This window comes from Festucalex cinctus, chromosome 3 (assembly GCF_051991245.1).
Source record: "Festucalex cinctus isolate MCC-2025b chromosome 3, RoL_Fcin_1.0, whole genome shotgun sequence".
Lineage (NCBI taxonomy): Eukaryota > Metazoa > Chordata > Actinopteri > Syngnathiformes > Syngnathidae > Festucalex > Festucalex cinctus.
The window spans coordinates 10,769,119-10,791,861 of record NC_135413.1 but is presented as its reverse complement, the minus strand read 5'-3'; the positions used below and the strand labels follow the sequence as shown (position 1 = coordinate 10,791,861).

The 22,743-nt window shown below is 40.4% G+C and overlaps 2 protein-coding genes across 3 annotated transcripts; both read right to left on the bottom strand.

Moving 5' to 3' along the window:
• Positions 1-573: 573 nt before the first annotated feature.
• LOC144015619 (protein tyrosine phosphatase domain-containing protein 1) lies at positions 574-9,764 on the bottom strand. Of its 2 annotated transcripts, none has more exons than XM_077515767.1 (13): positions 9,616-9,764; positions 9,343-9,479; positions 9,184-9,264; positions 8,979-9,097; positions 4,551-4,688; positions 4,201-4,472; positions 3,827-4,123; positions 3,205-3,402; positions 3,020-3,136; positions 2,854-2,955; positions 2,679-2,759; positions 2,066-2,176; positions 574-1,980 (listed from the first exon to the last, which is right to left on the bottom strand). In XM_077515767.1, exons 1-13 carry the CDS (start codon positions 9,652-9,654, stop codon positions 1,858-1,860), a joined length of 1,815 nt encoding a protein of 604 aa, XP_077371893.1. In that variant the 5' UTR covers positions 9,655-9,764; the 3' UTR covers positions 574-1,857. The 2 variants fall into 2 exon arrangements, with proteins under 2 accessions (XP_077371893.1, XP_077371892.1); XM_077515766.1 differs by having other exon boundaries at positions 577-1,980; positions 9,343-9,522.
• A 481-nt stretch (positions 9,765-10,245) lies between these two features.
• Positions 10,246-22,283, bottom strand: LOC144015618 (ADP-ribosylation factor 5-like). The gene is made up of 6 exons (XM_077515765.1): positions 22,052-22,283; positions 19,126-19,206; positions 18,937-19,046; positions 13,255-13,326; positions 11,219-11,344; positions 10,246-11,117 (listed from the first exon to the last, which is right to left on the bottom strand). The coding sequence occupies exons 1-6, from the start codon at positions 22,116-22,118 to the stop codon at positions 11,034-11,036; spliced, it is 540 nt and encodes a 179-aa protein (XP_077371891.1). The 5' UTR covers positions 22,119-22,283; the 3' UTR covers positions 10,246-11,033.
• Between the last annotated feature and the right edge of the window lie 460 nt (positions 22,284-22,743).

Sequence of the window (22,743 nt, the reverse complement as noted above, 5' to 3'; positions counted from 1 at the left end):
CTGGTGTCTTTTGACGGCACTTCGGGTTTTCTAGGAAACATAGCAGAGTGCATGTGCAGAGGACAGTTAGGACCCAGGTGGCTGGAAGATTATTGTGCAAAGAGGAATTGGTCTAAGATCCCTCTTTCTGTATTCTCATTTTGTGAATTATAAAGGAGATTATGTGCTGTTTTACTGGCAAAAGGTCAAGAGTGCCAGAGTTGATGTAAATTATAATTATTGTGGGAACCCCCACCAATTTAATAAATAGCTCCCATTGAAATAAAGGTTGGATTTTCCTCTTTTTTTTTTTTTCTTTTAAATTTTGGTCCTGCAGAAAGAGTTTATTAGAAGTAAAAGAAAATATCCAGGGGTGCCAATAATTATGAAGGAAGGGCGCTGAAAATCTGACTGGATTTCCACCGTTTTAACCAACTTAGCTGTTGAAATGTAAACTGCAGCCTGTGTTCGGCCCTTGGATGCAGTTGACCTCACTTAGCACCTTTTTGACTGTCACTTCACACCTACACTGCTCGGTCGGCTAAAATCACCTTTCCAGCTATTTCCCCTGTCTCAATTGCTCTACTTTGATCAAATAACTTGGAATACTAGTGGTGCAACTGGAGTTTTAGCCACCCACCCAGATATACATATCTAGTAATAGTGGAAAAATAGAATTAGAGAAGCCATCCATTTTCTGAACCGCTTGTTCTTCACAAGGTTCACAGGGGGTGCTGGAGCCTATCCCAGCTGGTTATGAGCAGTAGGCGGGGTACACCCTGAACTGGTTGCCAGCCAGTTACAGTATTAAAGAGAAGCAAATGTGTAAAAGATTTCAAATAGCCATGGTTCAATGTGATTTGTTTAAAGGGGAAAGCAACCTATTTTTTTTTCTTTACAATATATTGTATGTGCCTTCACTAGCACTTCACTAGTGCCTTCACATGTAATTTTGACAAGCTGAGCTGTTATTGGTCATTCCCCAAGCCCTGAGCAACGGTGATGTTATCAGTCAATAGCAAGTGGCTAAATGGCCGTCCCCTGAGATGGATAAAAACTGGTGGATTTTACTGCTGTCATGTTTCAGTTTGATTTGGGTTTTGTTTTATTTTGGTGAGACTTGGTTGTCTGGTGTTCTTGTGTGTTTTTCCCCAGTCTCGCTATCTTTAACCTTGTCCACCTGCGTGCGTCTTCCCTTCCCCGTGTGTTGCTGATGGGTTCCCCCTGCCTGCTGTGTCTCCCAGGTGTGTCCTGTTAGTGTCTCATTAGTGTTGGTCAAAGAGAGTGGTGTTAGTTTCACGTGGGTGTGGGAGCATTGTATGTTGTATTGCAGTGTAGTGTCTTTTCTAGTTAGTAATGCACGCCAAGCCAAGCCACCCACGCCAAGTCTCCATGCCATACCAAGTCTGCTCCACGTAATGTCACGCCAGTCCACGTTCAATATAGTCAATAAGGTAATTCTCATTCCTGTTTGTCTCCCTGCCGTATTTCTCCACCTTTGGGTCCACCCATTACACCCCCAACGTGACAGCTGCCTCCACAATACAGTTTGCACATTATTGGTTGATACAAGTTATATAGATTTTTCTTGCTTTATTGTGATTTTGGAATAATCAAGATTTTAAAACAAAAATAATTTCAATGAGTCCTTGGTTTACATTCCTATATTTCTTTAGCTCCATTAATATATGACATTTAACATAAATCAGAACACACCATTATCTATCATTAATCTATGCTAATGCAGTAGTTAAATCACAATTACAGAAAATATTTGTATGAAAAATAATTCTGGGTCACAATCAAATGAAAAAGTGCAATTGCCCTAATCATACAAAAAAAACCCAACTAATTTTGGAATGATTGAAGTGGTTCAATTCAAAGCGTAGTGTCACAGCTGTAGGCTCTCTGGATGTAGCTGCTTTTGTGAAAGGTCTCCCTCAAATGGGCCCTCATGAGATTTAGTAAATTTGCAAGGCTTCCAATGTCCTCTTGAGACCGCTGTTGAGTGAAAAAGGTAAATACGTCTATGTTGTCATGCTTTCCTCACCAAGGAAGAAGAACACTGCATTGTTTATTTGCTGACCTTTGTCAGTGCTCGTATCAGTCGCTGCAGCACGACGTCTTCTCTGTGTGGACACAGGCTGGTCACCGTGTTGACACAGCTCAACAGACAATAGATGGTGTGCTTCTGTGACTGAAAGGACATTATGATTACTATTGTAACTATTTGCACCAGAAATTTCTGGATTTGAAAATGCAGCAGGATCAGACATCAGTTCCACTTGAATCACGTTTTTTTTTTTTTTCATGGCCATGAATAAAATAGACTGATACACCACCACAGTTTACCATTGTGTCTAAATAAGTAGCCAAAGGAACACAATCCACAATTTATATTTATTACAAGTAGCAGAAGTGAAGATATGGTAATCATAACCACCATTCAGCCCCTTAAAGCTGTGAGAAGCAGTGTGTTGACATGACTGAATGTGTTGTAATTGCTACAATTGCCACTAAAGAATCCTAAAATTTCAGAACTAGGAGCTCTTGCCTCTCGAACGGGTCTCCATCAATACTCGCCCAAAATCAGAACCGATCTTTTGAGATACAGCTTATCAAGAGACGAAAGAGCGAGTAGTTTAGTAGCTAGTTTGATTAGCATTAACACAATTTATCAAGATGCTTGAGTAGCTTACCTTCTTGAGCACACCAAGAGGCTTCCGCTTGCGTCCCACACAACTCAACCTTACTATATCCTCGGCACCAAGAACAGGCTCCTGTGTAAAGATAGATCAAATATGTTGGAATATTAGATTGGATGAATTGTAAATGTCAACATCATTGTGTTTTGCTTGAAGTACACGGACTGACTTTTAACTTCTCTAGCCAGGTCCACAGCAGACACGTCAGAACCTGAGGATCCGTCTCGGTGACCAAAAGAGCCCAGCCACATTCACTGCTGTTCAGCTCCTCCTGTTAGGAAGCTGAGTGGTTGACTTTGGAATATTGTATGAAAATGTGCACGTGTGTTTCGCACCTGCAGAAGAGATGATCGCTGTAGGACGGTTTCTTCCGGCGGACCTTGGTCCGCCATTGCCTTAGCAATGGCGCGAGCCACTGAGGTTGGGCGCACATTGTGTGTGCTCTTACACAACTGGTGAGGAATAATCACGAGTCGGCATTCATCAGTCAGCACACATTTTGTAATAGTCTTACCCTTACCTCTATGTTGGAGCTGTACTTGGATTGAGTCTTTTTGACCGTACACTTTCTAGCAGGGTTGTCGCTTGGCTGTATAATGCATGCATGGGTGTGGTTATTGGTGATCAGGTGTGGTGAAAGTGGGGCGGTCTTGGAGGTCCGTGGTCTCAGTTTGGATCCTATCGCATCCCATTCACACCAGGGACTCATCTCCAGTTCCTAAAGGATAAGATCCAATGGAATGACAATGGCTGACTTGGTCCACATTTACAACTCATAAGGAATTATGGAAATGGAACCAGAGAAAAACCAATAGCCATAATATTTATGTCTGGGCAGTATTGACAGTGATCAACAACATTGAAGTGTGTACACTTTTTTTTATTTTTTTTTTATTATTATTATTATTGTAGATTGTGACGAGTAATCAGGAAGGAAACCTGTGTTCCACTTAGTTCTAGTTCCTGAGCTAGGGTCATTTTCCTCTTTGCCATCTGTGTTGTGTGATGTCAAAAAATAAAATCCAAAGGAAATGCAAACTACTTCTTGTTAATAATCTTAAGATGTTGACTGAATTGAAGACTTCGGACAAGATGGTGGTTTGGGGGCTCTGGATTTCTGAGTGTGTGAAATTCAGCCTCACCGCCATCTTGGAGAGGTCAGAGTCACTGTAGCTGCGCTTGTCCAAAAGCAAGTCCTTCCTCTTCCTCTCCAAGGATCCCAGCTGCTCATCCCATGAGGACACGGAGCCCGTGCTCACCCGTACGATGTTGTGATGTTCCCTCAGCAAGGGCAGGAACTGTTTGGACAACAGGGTTTCCTTCACCACTCTGGTCAGGATCCTCAGTGCTGACCTCTTCTCCAGTTCTGCGTTTATCTCCGGAGCCGCAGGTAGTCCCATCGACAAGCAGGAGAGGTGCACACACAAGAGGTACACCACCTGATGAGATGATAAGTGGAAGATCAGGATCACTGACGCTGTACGGTGAGCGACGCGGGTGAGGATCAAGTCCTGACCTTGGGAATGTATCTGAGCGTGCGGGCCTCTTGCCCGTGCAGCAGGAGCGCCTGGCGGTTGAGGAAGTGCTGCAGGGTGACGGGGCATCCGTGTCGCAGGCTGAGGTCTGGGTACTGAACCAACTGCGTACTGAGGAGCCGAGCAAAGTCGAACACCTGGCTGATCTGCGCTCGAGTTTGGATGGAGCGCGGCCTCTTGATACGCACGTAATGGACGGCCTCGTTTGGACTGATGCGTAAAGTGTAGATTAAGTAGCAGGCTATCAGGACACCTGTGGAGCAGTCACAGTGCAAAGTTGTATATTGCGTGCTGTCATGCTTGCGGGGATACTACTGATGGAAACCCGAACCTGTTCTTCCGAGGCCTGCGTGGCAGTGCACAGCAACCCTGCCTTCCCCCACTGCAAAGGCCAGCACCTTTACCCCATCTATTATGCTGACCAGGGAAGACACGCGGAAGTCTGGCATCCCAAAGTTGTAAAAGTAAACTGCAAAATGAATACACATGCACATAAAATCCTTTGGATAGTCTGTTGAGGAGAATCATGCAGTAATTGGCCTCAACACTAGGTAATCAATGAGATCCAATCCAGCTGCAGTACAAAAACACTCATTGAACTACAAATGGATGAAAATGTGTTGTTCTCTTGGAACTGCACTCGTTGGAATAGTTTTCATATGAATTTGAAGTTTGTCTGGTATAATATAGTTTCCACACAGTTGGAAGAATAATATTGTCCAAAACGACCAATTTAGCGTAACCAAATGTCCTCTTCTGTCCGGGCATGTTATAACGCGTGATGGGCACTACTGGATAGCCAAATAAGGAGAAAAATTGGCTGAATGTCCACATGTAACTCACTTTATCAAAAGACAAAAAAAAAAAGAAAAGATATTTGGAACACATTGTTCGACAATGTGTAATTTTATTTATTTGCAATTGACTAATATTTGTTTTGTGAATTATTTATTTTGGTATTGTATTTTAGTTTCACACGCAGAAGTGTTTGTGTGCTGCGCATGTTATGAGCGCAAGTAAGAGACTGAGGTCAAGCCAGCCGCCACTCGAAAAGACGAAGTCAAGCCAGCCGCCCCAACGATTGTTAATACTGTGCATTACGGTAACATGTCGACGTGCCCCTGCGTTGGCCAAAATAAAAGCTGTTCAACACCTGGTTTAGGGTTTAAAATAAAGAATCATAAAAAAATAACGGTTTGTTATTCCAGAACCAGACCAGTTCTGAGGGACACTACAGCACCCCAGGTATCCAGCCAAACTACTTTGAACAAAATCTGATGTTGCATTTCAAAATAAAACTGTTTTGAAAATTGAAATCTCGACTATAATCCCTGATTTCAAAAAATCATTAAAAATTCCTGTTTTGTTATCCCAGGACCAGACCAGTTCTGAGGGACACTACACCACCCCAGGTATCCAACCAAAGTACTTTAAACAAAATCTGATGTTGCATTTCAAAATAAAACTCATTTGAAAATTTTAATCTCGACTATTATTGCTGATTTCAAAAAATCATTAAAAATTCATGGTTTGTTATCCCAGGACCAGACCAGTTCTAAGGGACACTACACTATCAAATGTGTGGACTCTTTTGCCTGAGCGTCACATGATGTTTTGTTGCACACACATCCAAACAAAAAAATAAATAAATAAATACATAATAATAATTAAATAATCTTAATTGGTTCAGATTTTTTATTTAATAAAACACGTTTTGAAATAACAGTGCTTACCCTTGCTGTCTCTGATACATATTTGCTAATAAATCACTGACAGTGGTAATGAATAGGCAATTACTGTAGCTGCTGTCTGTTTCGAGGCAAACTAATGACTGACGTTCTCAGATACAGTTGCAGAGTTTCACTTACCTCAACATGGGGGTGTGGCTTGGTCTCCAACAAAGGTTTCAAATTTCATCAGTGTTTTATTATTCTGTCAACACTTGTCTTTGTATAAGTTAGTATTTTCAAAATCATTGATTTATGCTCAAGATAACTGTTGTATATAAATATACTAAGAGATAAAAATAAAATTCAACCAGATGGATGGATGGATGGATGGATGGATGGATGGATGGATGGACAGATGGACTGAACATTGATTTCAGGCAGTGGTTAATATAAACAATACAACCAAATCAATACTCAATTAAAACCGAGGCACGCAGTGGGAAGAAGAAAAAAAGAAGTACAACCCACATTCACATTAATATTAAGCTGAGAAAAAATATTTAGATTAATGTCGAGATTTCAATTTTCAATTGAGTTTTATTTTGAAATGCTACATCAGATTTCATTACCACTGACAGTGATTTATTAGCAAATATGTATCAGAGACAGCAAGGGTAAGCACTGTTATTTCAAAACGTGTTTCATTAAATAAAAAATCTGAACCAATTAAGATTATTTAATTATTATTATGTATTTATTTATTAATTTTTTTTGTTTGGATGTGTGTGCAATAAAAAACATCATGATGTGACGCTCAGGCAAAAGAGTCCGCACATTTGATGGTGTAGTGTCCCTTAGAACTGGTCTGGTCCTGGGATAACAAACCATGAATTTTTAATGATTTTTTTAAATCAGCAATAATAGTCGAGATTTAAATTTCAAATGAGTTTTATTTTGAAATGCAACATCAGATTTTGTTCAAAGTAGTTTGGCTGGATACCTGGGATGGTGTAGTGTCCCTTAGAACTGGTCTGGTCCTGGGATAACAAACCATGAATTTTTAATGATTTTTTAAAATTAGCAATAATAGTCGAGATTTAATTTTTCAAATGAGTTTTATTTTGAAATGCAACATCAGATTTTGTTCAAAGTAGTTTGGCTGGATACCTGGGGTGCTGTAGTGTCCCTTAGAACTGGTCTGGTCCTGGGATAACAAACCATGAATTTTTAATGATTTTTTGAAATCAGCAATAATAGTCGAGATTTCAATTTTCAAATGAGTTTTATTTTGAAATGCAACATCAGGTTTGTTGAAAGTACTTTGGTTGGATACCTGGGATGCTGTAGTGTCCCTCAGAATTGGTCTGGTTCTGGAATAACAAACCGTTATTTTTTTATGATTCTTTATTTTAAACCATACACCAGGTGTTGCGCAGCTTTTATTTTGAAGGTGGCCAACGCAGGGGCACGTCGGCACGTTACCGTAATACACAGTATTAACAATCGTTGAGGCGGCTGGCTTGACTTCGTCTTTTCGAGTGGCGGCTGGCCTGACCGCAGTAGAAAGAGAGAGGCGCAACCGAGTGAGCCTCGTTGAGAAAGAGTTGAATAAAAAAGAAACAATCTTGAAATCCTGTCCTGCCGGATTTGGTTTATTTAGCAGGGAAGACGTCAGACACGACAGAAACTTCAAACTATTTATAACCCGCCTTTTACCAGCCTCCTGAAACAAGAACATCATCGGGCTAAACCACTGACCTGAATACTTGTATAATAGGCGACGGGCCAAGACTTTTGAAGTCGTGAGGCCACTTTATTGCTCCTCCCAAACAACGCTTTTCGGCATACGCTCCTATTTCCATTTCCAGTATCGAAACAGGAGAACATTTGAGACAGTACTTAAGTAGAAAGCATGATCTATGATGTTTTAAATTTGTTAAACATAAACAAGAGGACTTAAGACATTTTACAACGTACCTTAAATACATGTATAAAGTATATGCTTAATGTTTACAGGTGGAAACATATTTTTTTTAAATTAAAGAATTATAACTGTAATTCAACAAAATATGCCTCTGTCAAATTCACATTGTAATATTGGGGTCTAAGGAACTGAGCGATACAAGAAAAAGGGGGTCTTCAAAGCAGCACATACCGGCATACTTGTTAATTTTTTCGTTTTATTTTATTTTTTACTTATTAAAAAATAGTGACCAAACCGCCACAAACACCCCCACACTAACTGCCTACGAGCTATATGTCTCATCTATACGTAAGTATACGTTTACAGTATGCTCGCGAAGTCGGAGGATCAAGATGGCCGCCCTGTGACTTCCAAGTCCCATAGGCATACGAAAACAAAGAGGCGCCACCATGTGGCGTGGTGCCATACTACAGAATGTTACATCATGTCTGGGTGTCTGTTTTTGTTTTTGTTTTTTGTTTTTTTAAATAATAATAAATTCAGGAAAATGTCCATTGTTTCATTGCGAGACAAATGGAAGGCGCAATTCACCATGTTACATCCGCTGGCTAACCATAGTTTGATTGTTGGCTGTTGTTTTTGTTATATATTAAAAAAAATATTTTATTTGTTAAAGACAAAAAAAAAGCATCAGCTCTTTACTTACCTAACGTTCCAAGCGTTGAAATACAGTCCTATAGCTTAATCAGCGGCCCAGAATTTTGTCTCACTGGTAAGCGCTCTGGCCTCGCAAACCGGAGACATGGTCGTGTCACGGGTTCGATCCCTTTATGTACTATAATTGCACATGAGTAGAAGGAAATCTATAGTGGGCTTACCCACCTCTCCTTCCACTCAATTATCTGGAATAGAGTACGTCTCTGCCTTTTTCCCCCCTAAAGTCATCAATGATCACAGCTCAGCCACAACTCTGAACAGAATAAATGGTGTAGAAAAGGGATGGATGAGTATAGTGGTAGTCTCTGATCAGACGTGAGTGTCCTTTTGGATGCAGCTTTGGTATTGACTGGCTCATTTGTTGTTTATACAGTCAAGTGTTTTGAGTGTCTGCACTACAACATAGCCAACATACACATCGTGTACTACAAACTACCAAGTGTCTCACTGTCATTCTCCATGAAGATCTGCGGCGAGTACGTGAAGCCACTTTCAGGGTCTAGCGGGGGTCCACAGTGAGCGTGCTCGCCTGGCATTTGCGTGTTTATGATTGATCTGATGTTTAATCTAAGCCAGAAGTCACATATGAGAAGAACACAATGTCATCACCCATCTGTTGTGTACATTGGATAGATACAAAGTCAAGGCAATACCGTTGGAATTGCTCAATGATGTTATACTTGTCAATCAAGCTTTTGGACGGCCGTGCCATGGCGATGATGTCATCAGTCACCCTGTGATTTTCAGTAAGAATAGATTGTATAAACCAAACGCCTCATGTTCCTGATAAGGAGACAATCATATCATCCTACCATGATGAGAAAATGCCACGTATAACCTGCTGGTTTGCATTCCAGCAGTCTGGTCCTTCGTAACGGCAGTCCACTCCACCACAGGCCAGCAGGCACAGCAGCTTGGGCGGTATCGCCTTTACCAGGTTCTCCCGGGCCTGGGAGTAAGCGGGTCGTGGAACTGGAACATGGGTCTGCATCCTACACCAGGGAGGAGGCGTAATACCCCCACCCAACTTCAGCCTGCACTAACTCTCTAAGGGTCTGGTTAGTCAAGGTTCACTCAACACTTACCTTTGGCGATATGTTGGACAGACTTGCTATAATTCCCATTAATCGTATTTAGTAACAATCCGGAGTGTGTAATGGTTTAAAAAAAAAAAAAAAAAAAAAGGAACAGGACACACGTGTTGTTCAACTCTGACCGACTCGGCTGCTTACTGACAGGCAGACAGAGAGCTGACCCTTCTTTGTTAAGCCAGATTAGCTGTCATAAATGCATTAAGACCAATTAAATAGTGCTTAAACATCCACTTACAAACACTGTGTATCCATGTCCTAATTCACACAAAAAAAGCCCTCTTAGATGAATGGCACCCATTACAATAATTGTTGTGGTCCTACTTAGCCACTGACAGGTGTTTATATTTTCATCATACAGTAATACTAATTCCTCAGCATTACAGTATTACACAATAAATATGAAACTAACTCATTAGTAATTGTGTCGATTAAAAGGAACATTATCTTGGACTGGCTCACACTACAGATAAATGCTTGTTTTCTTGGATAAGATTTGGTAACAAGAGAATTAATTAATTTTATTTTTTTTTGTCTGGCAAGCAAGTTCAGGTTGTACCCTGCCTACCACTCCTTCATGCTGGTGGCCATTGTGAGTTTAAGTGGTTCAAAAAAGGATGGACGGATTTTTAAATCTTTATTGTGAACCTATTTGTAAAACACTTTAAAGCAAATTTGTGTTATCAACAATCACACATTTTAGGGTCTGCAAATATATACCGGAATGTACACCGCGGCCTGTTGTTTTTTAATTTAAGTATACAAGGGATAGTACTAAATATAAAGTATGAAAGTATTTGCTCGCAAACAGTAAAACAATCTTTTATGTCATGCAAACAGTTCGAGGAATAAGTACACAATGAATCCTTCTCTGTAGTCCAATAATTGTTAGATAACAATTGCAAGTGCAGACTTTGGTTGTTTAGTGAAAAAAAGTTTGCAATGAAGCAGCAGCACACAAAAAGACAAGGAGAAAAAAACAAAGTATTTTGTCTTTTTTTAAAGTAACAAAAGCATATTAGCAGGGAGTGAGCAGTAAGCATGAAATAAAGAGTCTGGAAGGCAAGGCACAGTGTTCCTTTTTAGATCAGCGGGAGGCAACGCGGTGGAAGAATACTTCAAAGAAAAATCACTGCAATCCTGGTCGACATCCGTTGACCAGAACATCACAAACTTATTTAAGTGGTCAAATTGCATTGTTTTCATGATGAGTCTCACAGATTATTGGTCATACAACGGAATGAAAGTAGGAGAACAAGACACCCCCCTCCCCGCCCATCCCTCTTCCCATGTCAAAAAACAAACAAAAAAAACATACTGGCCACCAGCCATGTCCTCCATCCGCAGCTGGAGGCTCAAATGTTGAATGTCCGTGTAAAGTAAATGCTTTCATCTACCCGGTTGATCCGCGTCTACTTGGACAGCTCAGTTGAAAGCCAGTCGAGCCCATCGTACAAGCCACTGCCCTGGATGGCGCAGGTCGCCTGAATGTGCCACTGCAAACAGCAAGCAAGACAATGACAGGCGGTCGGTCATACGCAACCTGTTTTTCAACCGCTTTTCTTTGGGAAAATGTCCGCTTTTTTGAGTGACTTACCTCTTTATTCCTCAGCCTGTTGAGACCCAATTTTTCTGTGAGCTCGGTGATTGTTAGGGCATTGGGGAGGTCCTGTTTGTTGGCAAACACCAACAACACGGCATCTTTCAACTCCTGCTCGCCCAACTGCAAGCACATACACCAAAGACTTGAACCACATGTGTCCAAACATGACCAGTTTCAATTGGTATTTTTTTTAAACAAATTATTAACCAATATAAAGTGTTGAAAATAGGTCTATTAATAAGTCTATTAATTCTTAGACACGCAAACTGACCGAGAAGTGTCATAAAACACCACCTCTTCTTGACTCTGCAGGGATGCACATTATAACGCAACAACACAATACAGAAGACAAAAAGAACCACAGTCACAGTTAATAATGAATGACTAAGTTGTTTTCATTTTTAGATATTTTTTTTTACACTTTTGCTTGGCAGCACACTATTTTCCTCTCTAGAAACATTTGTGAGATTTTAGATAAATCTCGTGATTGAATACAGCACATTCCAACAAATCGAGGACCTCACTGACAAAATGCATTAAATTCCAATACAAAGACAATGCTCCCATTTTGATAGTCGCAGACACTGTCAGAATGGTATTAATACCATTCAGGCTTCATGATTCAAGCACCATTAATGCCCACAAGGGGTGGGTGATATAGCCTAAAAATAATATCACGATATTTTTATTTTTTTTGGCAGCCAGTAGGGGTGTTAAAAAAAAATCGATTCGGCGATATATCGCGATACTACATCGCGCGATTCTCGAATCGATTCAATTAAAAAAAAATCGATTTTTTTTTTTTTTTTTTTTTAAATGGAAAAATATTCAACAAAACGTCTGACTTCGGGTTAGGATTCACACCTTGAGCATGGAAGAATGTTATATGAACGGAACATTAAGCCTTAATATTTTATTTTAATGCTCTTCAAACATGAAACAGATTACAACCTCTATAAGATAAATAAATAATACATTTTCATATAAATCTTACACTCTACAAGCTTACTGATTAGTATTTTCTAAATTTGAATGAAAAAAAATCGCAACAATCGACTTATAAATTCGTATCGGGATTAATCGGTATCGAATCGAATCGTGACCTGTGAATCGTGATACGAATCGAATCGTCAGGTACTAGGCAATTCACACCCCGAGCAGCCAGTTTGTGGCGTCATGCTTTATGCATCGCAGGCATTGTTGAAAAATGTTTTTCCCCTGCGATTGTTTAGGCAGTGATTATTTTGTCATAACTGGCAGCCCTCCTGCGAGCGTTATTTTGCCGTGAATGTCTCTGATTGGTTAATCAGAGGAGCGAGAAAATGCCATGATTGCTTGTAGACATAACTAGCGACGATGAATAACACAAACGTACACTTTTAGGGCACTGCGCAACGTGCACGCCGTCTAGTCGAGAGCACATTGGCTTAGCGGCCGGTTAGCATCATAAAGTCACGACAACTAGGCGGTGACTTACCAGTCACGGTAAAATAGCCACCGCGGATTCTTTATCTTGGCCAAAAAATACGCGACAGATTCAGTATTATCCAACCACCGTCTGCTTTTTATTTCTCATAAGGTGTGTGTTTAATCAAGAGTGCTCCAGCAATGAACTTTTGTTCACTTTTTATTTACTCCGAACAAGACGAGCTGTTTCTATTTCCTCCTCGCGTGTCTTTAAGCTGTGCATCATAATAACTTTCATGCCATCAGTTTTCCTTCACACTTTGCAAACGATTGTATTTTTCGCCTCATATCTGACTTTTTGTAACCAAACAGCCTCCACGTGATGTAGGCAGCTCACTCTCACTTTGCCGATGAAGATGCGACAGAACTGGCTGCTCACAGCTACACGCTCGGGCATTGATTTTATGCAGCAGCACGACACGTTTGCGTCCAAATGAACATGACGTATGATGTTACGGATTACGTCACCATGTCAATTTCGCGATATTTCAAATTTGTCTCACCCCAAAAAACACACCGGTACTATCGTAGAAGGTATGATATGGAACACCCCTAATACCCACCATCTTCGAGAGCTCATCTGCAGCCTCAGTCACTCTTTCTCGGTCATTGCTGTCCACTACGAAGATGAGGCCCTGCAAGATGAAAGCAAATTTGATGACCATTTGACACCACGGGAACAACACAGTCCTGGTGGATTTATAAGCCTTTAGATCCTTCCTTGTTGTTAAAAATGAAACCGGAAGTTATCAAGACACCCGTTCTTTTTCGACCTATTAAAAAAATGTCATATTCAAAACGGTGAAGGTAGGTAGGTGTCATGACTATTTGTATTTATGTTGCTTTGCCTGCCTCTGCAGGCGGTTTTTTCTTAACCATATTTCTGTTCATTCCAACCTGCAACTTCGGCTAAACAACACTAGGCTTATGTGATTACAGTCATTCTACAGCTTTAGTGGTGTCACAACTCTTCCACTTGCTGTTTGTGCCTGAGAAGAACATCACTTATTTATTTTATTTACTATTCTGTCAATTTGTGTTCAGACACACACTGAAGAATTTAAATAGAAGAATTTAAAAGGCTTACAAATTCACCAGGATCGTGGATACTTTAACGTAAATAGCTATCCTCGGCTGCTGCCGTGGCCACTTTTTTTTTTTTTAAACGAACCGACTTTAGGTTGTGTGTAAAATAGTGACATAGATGGCAATTTCTTGTACAACTTAAGGCCGTTTATCATCAACAAAAATGTGACTAACACCAACTGCATGTAGCGTTGGCCTGATTGTGACACCGCGGAAAAAAATTCCCGAAATACACAACGCCGACTATTAAGTACCATCTGTGCATGCGTGAGAAGTATTCCCCCACCTTACCATCAGCGGCGGTAATCACTATTCCTCATTGTTAGAAAAAGGCAACCGGAAACCTCTTTGTGGGGGTGGAATATAAAAATGTAAACAAAGCAAATTTCTGTCTTTTTCAGAGACGATGTAATCTCATGCAAAGCACACCCTCGGGGTCTTTACAGATAGGGCTGGGTATCTATTCAGATTTCCAGAATCGATTCGATTCACAAGGGCCTGATTCGAATCGATTCGCGATTCAAAACAATTTTCGATTCCGTTGAGGAATTCACGCAGTAGCTATTTTAGAGAGTCAAAATTACCAATGCTGCAAATAGTAGAAACTACTTACTCTAATTTAATGCATTAGTAAAAATATGAATATTTACATTAAGAATTTAATCCATTGCAGTTACACTAATAATCTGTTTTATTTAAAGGGGCTGTCTGCCGGATTCACTCAGGAAAATGCACTTTTTAATTACAGGCTGTAGACACTTTAACTTTCTCTCAGTCTACACATCTGTGTTTATGTTAATCTTTGGTGGTGATTTTGTCCGCCCTGCGATTGGCTGGCAACCAGTCCAGGGTGTCCCCCGCCTCCTTCCCAGAGTCAGCTGAGATAGGCGCCAGCACCCCCCGCGAAGCAGCACGGTGGTCAAGTGGTTAGCATGTCCGCCTCCCAGTTCTTAGGACTCCGGTTTGAGTCCAGGCTCCGGCCTTCCTGGGTGGAGTTTGCATGTTCTCCCCGTGCCCGCGTGGGTCTTCTCCGGGTACTGCGGTCTCCTCCCACATTCCAAAGACATGCATGGCAGGTTAATTGGTCGCTCCGAATTGTCCCTAGGTGTGCATGTGAGTGTGGATGGTTGTTCGTCTCTGTGTGCCCTGCGATTGGCTGGCAACCAGTCCAGGGTGTATCCTGCCTACAGCCCAGAGCCGGCTGGAATAGGCGCCCGCGACCTTTGTGAGGAATAAGCGGTCAAGATGAATGAATGAATGAATGAATGAATGAATGAATGGATGGATGATTTCGTCCTAAACCCCACCCCCCCCAAGCCTGTATTTTGCCATTTAGTGTTTGTTTTGTAAACAGCGTGACGTTTCTGTGGAAAGGCATCGTTTACACCCCTCCAGCCAATCACAGAGCGGGGTGGGGTTGTTATGTCGCAAACGGGGCCGGCGAACGTGTCAGCTGCGTGACGTCACTCCCGCGGCAAAATGAAAGCACGCACGGATTATTATTTTTTTTCACTCACTCACTCACTCGCTCACTCATTTACACACGTAAGTTCTGTGAGTGAGTGAGTGAGTGAGTGAGTGAGTGAAGAAAAAAAATCTGTGCGTGCTTTCAAATTGCCGCGGGAGTGACGTCACGCAGCTGACACGTTCGCCCGACCCCGTTTGCGACACGCCACCCCCTGCTCTGCGATTGGCTGGAGGGGTGTAAACACTGTCTTTCCACAGAAACGTCCCGCTGTTTACAAAACAAACACAAAGTGGCAAAATACAGGCTGTGGGGGTTTAGGACGAAATTACCACCAAAGATTAACATAAATACAGATGTGTAGTGTGTACGTCCTGTATTTAAAAAGTGCATTTTCCTGAGTGAATCCAGCACACTGCGCCTTTAACATGGCCTTATAAAAACAAATAATAATTTAAATCAATTACAACCACAGTATAGGCTGTGTAAATAATGTGACAAAAAAAAAAAACTGACACTCACAACGTTCACATTGTTGTGACATCCATCCATCCATCCATCCATCCATTTTCTTAAACGCTTTTCCTCACAAGTGTTGCGGGGGTGCTGGAGCCTATCCCAGCGTAGCGATATATCAATACATGGTTTTATGTATTGATTTTGGGTAGAGATAGACCGATATGCTTTTTTCAGGGCCGATACCGATTCCGATTATCGGTAGTCAAGGAGGCAGATAACCGATATTTAAAGCCGATATTCATTTGCAGTAAAAGTTAAAATGTTGGCACCAAATTTTGGAATAATGCAAACCCTAACAGTTCTTTACAATGGATTCTCACACTGCACTTTTCATTTTACATCCTTCTATCTGCAATAAGACGTTGGTGGCGGGGGGAGTTAAATGTGGGGCCAATGTGACATTACCTTTTATAGCATTTGGGATACTTGTAGTTTTATTCTATAAATGTTATATTTTTATATTTTGAAGTAATAGGAGGAACCCTGTCATTCAAAATGTGCATCAGCTGTGGCATTACTTATTACTACAGCAAAAAAAATTAAAAAATTCCATGAGAAAAACTATTCATCCCTGAACACCATACAGTTCTTGTAGACCTTATTATGATTATTGTTATTGTTACCATATAGACAGTTTTGATAAGCTGAGGATCTTAAATCGAGAACAGCAATATCATGCTACTCCTCTCTACAAGAGAACTGTCAAAAGACACTTCATCATGTAGTTTACTGCCACTTAGGATGCCCCAATCAACGCAGAAAAAGGTAGAGTAAAATAACTTGGTTATAATAATAGTAAGAATAACTTGGTTAAACAGACATTGTTGCGGTGGACCGCTGCCAGTTTCTGCTGTTTAATGTGTTTTACACTTATAGACACGTGTGTGTATATGGGCACACTATTCTCTCACTACTGTACTGTACTGTATCACTTAATGGCACAGATGTACTTGTCTAAATAATAACTTGGCTGCAACATTGCTAATTCACATTAACAAGCACTATCTTAGCTGTCCACATGAATAGTTACTAACACACGAGAAAGTTATACAACACACCAAACATGAGCTCATTATTCAAAGTATGATGCACGTAACGAAATTACATCACTGAACATTAATTGCAGCCGTGTACGGCCGTAGATGTTACATATTAGTGGCATCCATTGAGAGGATAATGTCCCAACTGACGGCAGACATGACGTGAAAAGAGAGACAAAACGAGCAAATAAGCACACTATACTTTAGTGCACTTCTCTACTAATGCCAAACATATGGAAGAGAACACGTTCATGTAGTTAAACGGTGTTTGAGACACTTAATTTGTTACGGAGCGGACTTTAACGAGGTGCACAACGAGCTGTCAATCAAATCGACGTCGAAGCTTAAGGCACACAATGGCAAACCAGTGCGACAAATAAACACAATATAAAGTAACTAAACGCTATTTAGTGTCACTGTGGCATCTAACTGCATAATAACCGCTATGCAACAAGTAGTGGACGTGACCCAGAATGCAATGTGTGCGTCACGAGAGGTAAATATAATGACATTACTCTACTCTTAACATGGAACTAGACAATATAATAATGACAACTGTTAATATTTGGAACCTTTCTAACAAACATTATTTACTTAATTAAGTGAAAATGTGTGTGATTCCCTCCCCGAGTAGTTCAAGTAGCGAATTAGCTACTGGGTGTTAGCCTCCATGCTAAGCTGAACACACCACTGTTAGCTAGCGGGGATTCAATGCAAGGCAATGCAGCTCCATTCATATAGTGCATTTAATGCACAACATAATTCAATGTGTTTAGCTTATCATGGTGAAAAGTTCAGCGGAGTCTCTTCTCTTTTAACTTACCTTCGAAGCATGTGTCTCGCGTTGTGGGTGCGTGTGTGACCGGCTACTGTGATACACGGCATACGCTACTGATTGGTTCTGGCTCTTGCACGGCTAACCAATCAAATGCTGCTATGGGCGTTACGTTGCTGGAGTTGGACTCCATAACAGACAGAGACGCTCTGGGCTGCATTCGAAGCGAAAAGACGGAGTTTTAAATGGATCGCTCATATCGGCCGTCAGATTAATAAAACAGACCGATACCGATATGTACCAATATGTCAAATATCGGCCCCGATTATCGGCCCGGCCGATTATCGGTCTATCTCTAATTTTGGGATATGAAAAGGCGTATCAATATAATATCAATATATCGATATTTTGAACCCAGCCTTATTTACAGAGTAGCGGGTAATATAAAAAGTAGTGCTGTCAAACGATTAAAATTTTTAATCTGATTAATCACACTTTTAAATTTTGATTAGTCACGATTAATCAGCTAAATTACTCGCGTATTTGCGTAATATAAACTAAATACAAAATACCGTAATATTTTGACATAAACACATTTTATTATATGAATGTCATTCGCAAACATTGATTAAATGCATGTACGCAATTGCATGCATGCGTGTATTGCTCAAAACGTAACAGCATCATATCAATTGGGTGCAATTCAGCAATTAATTAAACGCAAATTACTTTTGTTTTATCTAAAGTCCCGTCGGGGTGTTTTTGAAAGCGAAATTTACCACCCAGCACACCAACTGGAGTCACCCCGCTCATCTTGGAACAACAGGCATAGGAAATGCCGTGCATTGACCTCATCACTGACCTGCGCAGCCTTCAATGTAACCATCCGCGGTTACGTTCAAGGCTCAACTGCGGTCCAAAAAAATAGTGCGATTAATCTGCGTTAATATGTGATTAATTTAACTTTTTTCTGTGATTAATTAATCTATTAACGCTTTAACTTTGACAGCCCTAATAAAAAGTAAATCCTACCTGGTTTAGCCAGTTGCCTCACCATGTCTTGCCATAGTCTGGCTTTCATCATTCTATAATTTGATAATCAATTACTTAGACTGAGACTTAGACTTGACTTTATTGATCCCTTTGGGATAGCTCTGTCGAGTAAACAAATTATGACACCTCAAGTTAGTTAAATATATAACCTTAGCCTTTATGCATTTAATTGAGATTAAAGGCAAGACTAATCTGAAGCGTTTCACACTTTTACTCACATGAAAGACAAGCGGACAGGTGTGTGTATTGTATCGGCAGCACTCCCTAATTCATTGTTTCATCTTTGGCCCAATGCGAATCTTCATACCTGTGTATTCTGGAAGTAATGTCGCCAAAGGGGTCTGATCTTGTCCTGGCCACCCACATCCCACACTGTGAAACTGATGTTCTTGTATTCCACTGTCTCCACGTTGAAACCTGACGGCGAGGAGAGAAAATAACAACAGACCTTAGCACAAAATGACTAACAGAACGGCTTATTAAATCTGTCTTTTACCTATCGTTGGGATGGTAGTTACAATTTCACCAAGCTTCAGCTTGTACAGGATGGTCGTTTTTCCAGCAGCGTCCAGACCAACTACGGGACAAAGTTGTGAAATGATGCAGGTTACAACCAATGGCGGAGCCAGAGGGGGGGCCGGGGTGGCACGTGCCCCTGCTGAAATGTGATTGTACCCAGCAGACGCCAAATGATTGACATATCACGGCACCGGCGCAGTGACGTCGCACGCCTTGCCGATGCAGCCTGCCAGCATTTTTTTCAAGCAGACGCCTACTAATTGTTATGCCCCTCCTGAACAGTGGCTGGCGCTACTTACGACAAGGCATTATAATCCACCTCACTAGGAGTCTGGAGAAGGAGAATCATCTGTTTTAAGGAGCAGTCTCCTGAGTACCGAGAATGCATGTTGGCGTTTGGCTATATCATGTTTGTTTGCCTGTGAGACGTGAGTGACTGTTTAAAATAACTTTTATGTTCAGATTATGGGTGTCAAAATTGTCACGTTATTATCTCGTTACCTTAAAGTGTCTTTAACGGCACTATTTTTTTTTAACGCTCGATTAACGACCGCTCCTTATTTGGAAAGCCTCTACTCAGGGAATTCTAGTCACCACGCAGTAGAAACGTCCACGTCAAAACTACCCAATAGAAAAGCACTGGAGCTAAAATACAGTGTTTAAGGGGCAGAATATAGGTGGAGGAGCCATTTGGACTGTGTCTCACCACTACCACCCGTGCCTTGCTTTGAAAGAACGCACTCGGTTAGCCGTTGCGTTCGCACCGAGCACCAAGAGGCATCCATGGGCACTCTGAAACCCCTGTGAGAGTAAAGAGCCGAATGGACGCCGTCTTGACAGTTGGAGTGAGCACAAGCCTATTTATCTTTAAATGTGAGGCGTATTTTATTCAGCATCTCCACAAAATATCTCATCAAGGTGAAAGTGAAACTACCGATGTGTTCGCTGTAACAGTAGAGCGGCCTCAGCTGCGTCTCGCATCCGAGAACTTAACAAAATAAAAGCATCCGACATCATAAAAAGGAGTCACTATAACACAATTTAGCAGTAATAAATTAAATGATACTGCCTAATGTGTGGGGATTGGCGTCAAGTTGTATTTTACAATTTTAAAATGTGCAGAAACTCGCAAGTTACTTATTGTTTAAAATTACAGAGCTATTAATATGAAAAGAACACATCGGTCGTTTCTGGTTCCTATGCAGTAAAAATTCGTCATTTTACAATGCACATCCTATTTCACTTAACAAAATAAAAGCCTAGCGCGAATGCATATATTTGTGGGGATTGTGTTGTATTTTACAGTTTTAAAAATGTGCATAATTTCACAAGTTACTTCATGTTAAAAATTAGGCAGCTCCTAATATGAAAAGAGAAATGCATTGAGCTTTCACTATTGTCTTACAAATGCAATTATACCATGTTGTAGTGATAGAAAAATGACCAAAACAAACCAGTCACGCTTTGGTTTGGTTTTACAGTACAGCACATATTTTATTTTTATTTTTTTTTAACTTTTTTTTCTTGAATTGTTATGAAATTACTCTATCAATGAATTTTTATTTTTTTTAATTGAATTGTTATGAAATTACTCTATCAATGACTAAAAAAAAAAAAAAACATATTGAAATTGTACATTTTATTGTAAATGTAGGTATAAATTGAGATACAAAATGTGCAATTAATGTGTGATTAATAGTCAGTTAATTATTGAAGTAATGCGATTAATTATGATTACAAATTTGAATCCACTGACACCTCTAGTTCAGATAGATTATTTTGGACGGACATCAATAAGCAATGTAGTTTTGTGCAAGCTAAAAATAAGTATGTTGTTGTTGTTGTGCAATACAATAGCACCCTCCAATGGTTGAAAGTTCAAACAGACACTAACTGACGTTTGCATTTACAGGTAGAAGTGGAGGATTTATTAACATTATTATTAATTAATCACATTAATAAATTATGTGGTTGTAAATAAAGTAGTAGTTGGAGTAATAAATTTATTTTTCATAGGGTGTGTGGAAAACGAAACGACACTTAGACAGGATCTTTAGTCATACTGTAATACAAATTTGCATTATGTTCATATTATAATGTTATGTTGATAAAAGTACTGTAATTGCATGGATACAGTATCTGCGTGTGCGTGCAAGTTCATTCAAGTTAAACAGTGCTGAATTATTTTTTTTGTACATTTTATACATTCTTAATAAACGGCACATTATGTGCAAAAATCTCCCCTGTGCTTAATATGTACTTAAATATATTTGAACTTCGATAGAGACTCCGATTTAAATAAATTTTCATGAAAACAAATTTGGCATCATCTTTGGATGAAGTATCCTTGACCCCCCCCCCCCCCCCCTATTTATAAAAGTCTGGCTCCGCCACTGGTTACAACAGCTGCATAACGGCAACATATCAGTCGTTACATAACAGAACAAGCCTAGGTAGCAGAACGTGCCAGTTGGCTTCAGTTAAGAGAAGGCTATTTATTCAGTTGTTAAAAATAAAAAATAAAAGTCAGAATTAAACCATTTGGAAGGGCGTGTCTGAACGCAAGGAAAAAAAATCGGGGGAAAATGCTTAAATTGTACAGGTAATGTAAATAAAGTTCAGCCAAACTAAATAAGTCGATAGAATATCAAGATTGCATCAACTTATTTCCTCGAGAAAGCCAAACACTGGCATGCCTTTGAAAACAACCTGTACAGTACTTATTTACAAACCAACGATGGCGTCATTTCCCCGCACTTTTCGTATCAGTGAACGGACATGGTCTTTCAATTCGGCCACCTCTATACATATCTGAACTTCGAATTTGAAAACTGCTGGTAGAGCGCCTTTGAGATTAGCTTAGCGAGCGGGTAGCCGTCAAGTAGCACTGTTTTGTTACTCACCCATTAAAATTCTCATTTGTTTTTTGCCAAACAGTCGAGTGAAGACACCTGATATGGTCAACCCCATGACTGCTATGGTATTTTGGATTCCTTCGCGAATACCCGAAGCCTTTTCAAGCGGCAAAGGTGTCGGAAATGTTCGTTTTGCTTCTTCACTTGAGTCAGACTCCGAAGCGACTGCCACGTCCGGGCCAACGTGGAACGCGTGACGTCATCGTCGCCATTGTCTCCTTCTTCTATGGTGTTTAAAGCAAGATTAATAGTGCATTACTGTCACCAACCGGATTGGAGTGTGACAATTTGCGCAGGAAATAAAAATACAAAACAGGGCGCGCACGCATACACACACAAACAACAAAAAGAGAAGAATAAAATGAACGAAATCCTACCACACAAACAATGTTTGGGGAAGTCAATTATTATGCAGTGTAAAACCTTGCATGCTTTTTTCTTCAACAGATATGATATGGGTTGTCGCGTGAAGAAAAAAACAAATTGCTGTAGTGATTAGAACATAATTCACCCACGGAACGTTGGGACGAAGGGGGAGTTTGTTGGGATGAAAGGATGAAAGGATGAAAGGATGAAAGGATAAAAGAACAAAATGTTGGTAGGTCTGTGAGCCTCGCGCAGAGTGAGTTGTTGTTGCTGTTAAACGCTGAGAAGCTGATATCAATAAACCGCCGGTCTTT

Bases quoted from the DNA above. Each gene is read 5' to 3' on its own strand.
- LOC144015619 (XM_077515766.1), bottom strand. From the start codon at position 9,521: ATGCAGACCCATGTTCCAGTTCCACGACCCGCTTACTCCCAGGCCCGG. The intron at 3,403-3,826 runs GTGAGGCTGAAT...CTTATCCTTTAG, and splicing joins CTGACCTCTCCAAGATGGCG to GAACTGGAGATGAGTCCCTG. The intron at 2,956-3,019 runs GTGCGAAACACA...GCTTCCTAACAG, and splicing joins AGCGATCATCTCTTCTGCAG to GAGGAGCTGAACAGCAGTGA.
- LOC144015618 (XM_077515765.1), bottom strand. From the start codon at position 22,118: ATGGGGTTGACCATATCAGGTGTCTTCACTCGACTGTTTGGCAAAAAA. The intron at 19,047-19,125 runs GTAAAAGACAGA...CCTCGCCGTCAG, and splicing joins AACTACCATCCCAACGATAG to GTTTCAACGTGGAGACAGTG. The intron at 11,345-13,254 runs GTGGGTATTAGG...ATGTGCTTGCAG, and splicing joins CAGATGAGCTCTCGAAGATG to TTGGGCGAGCAGGAGTTGAA.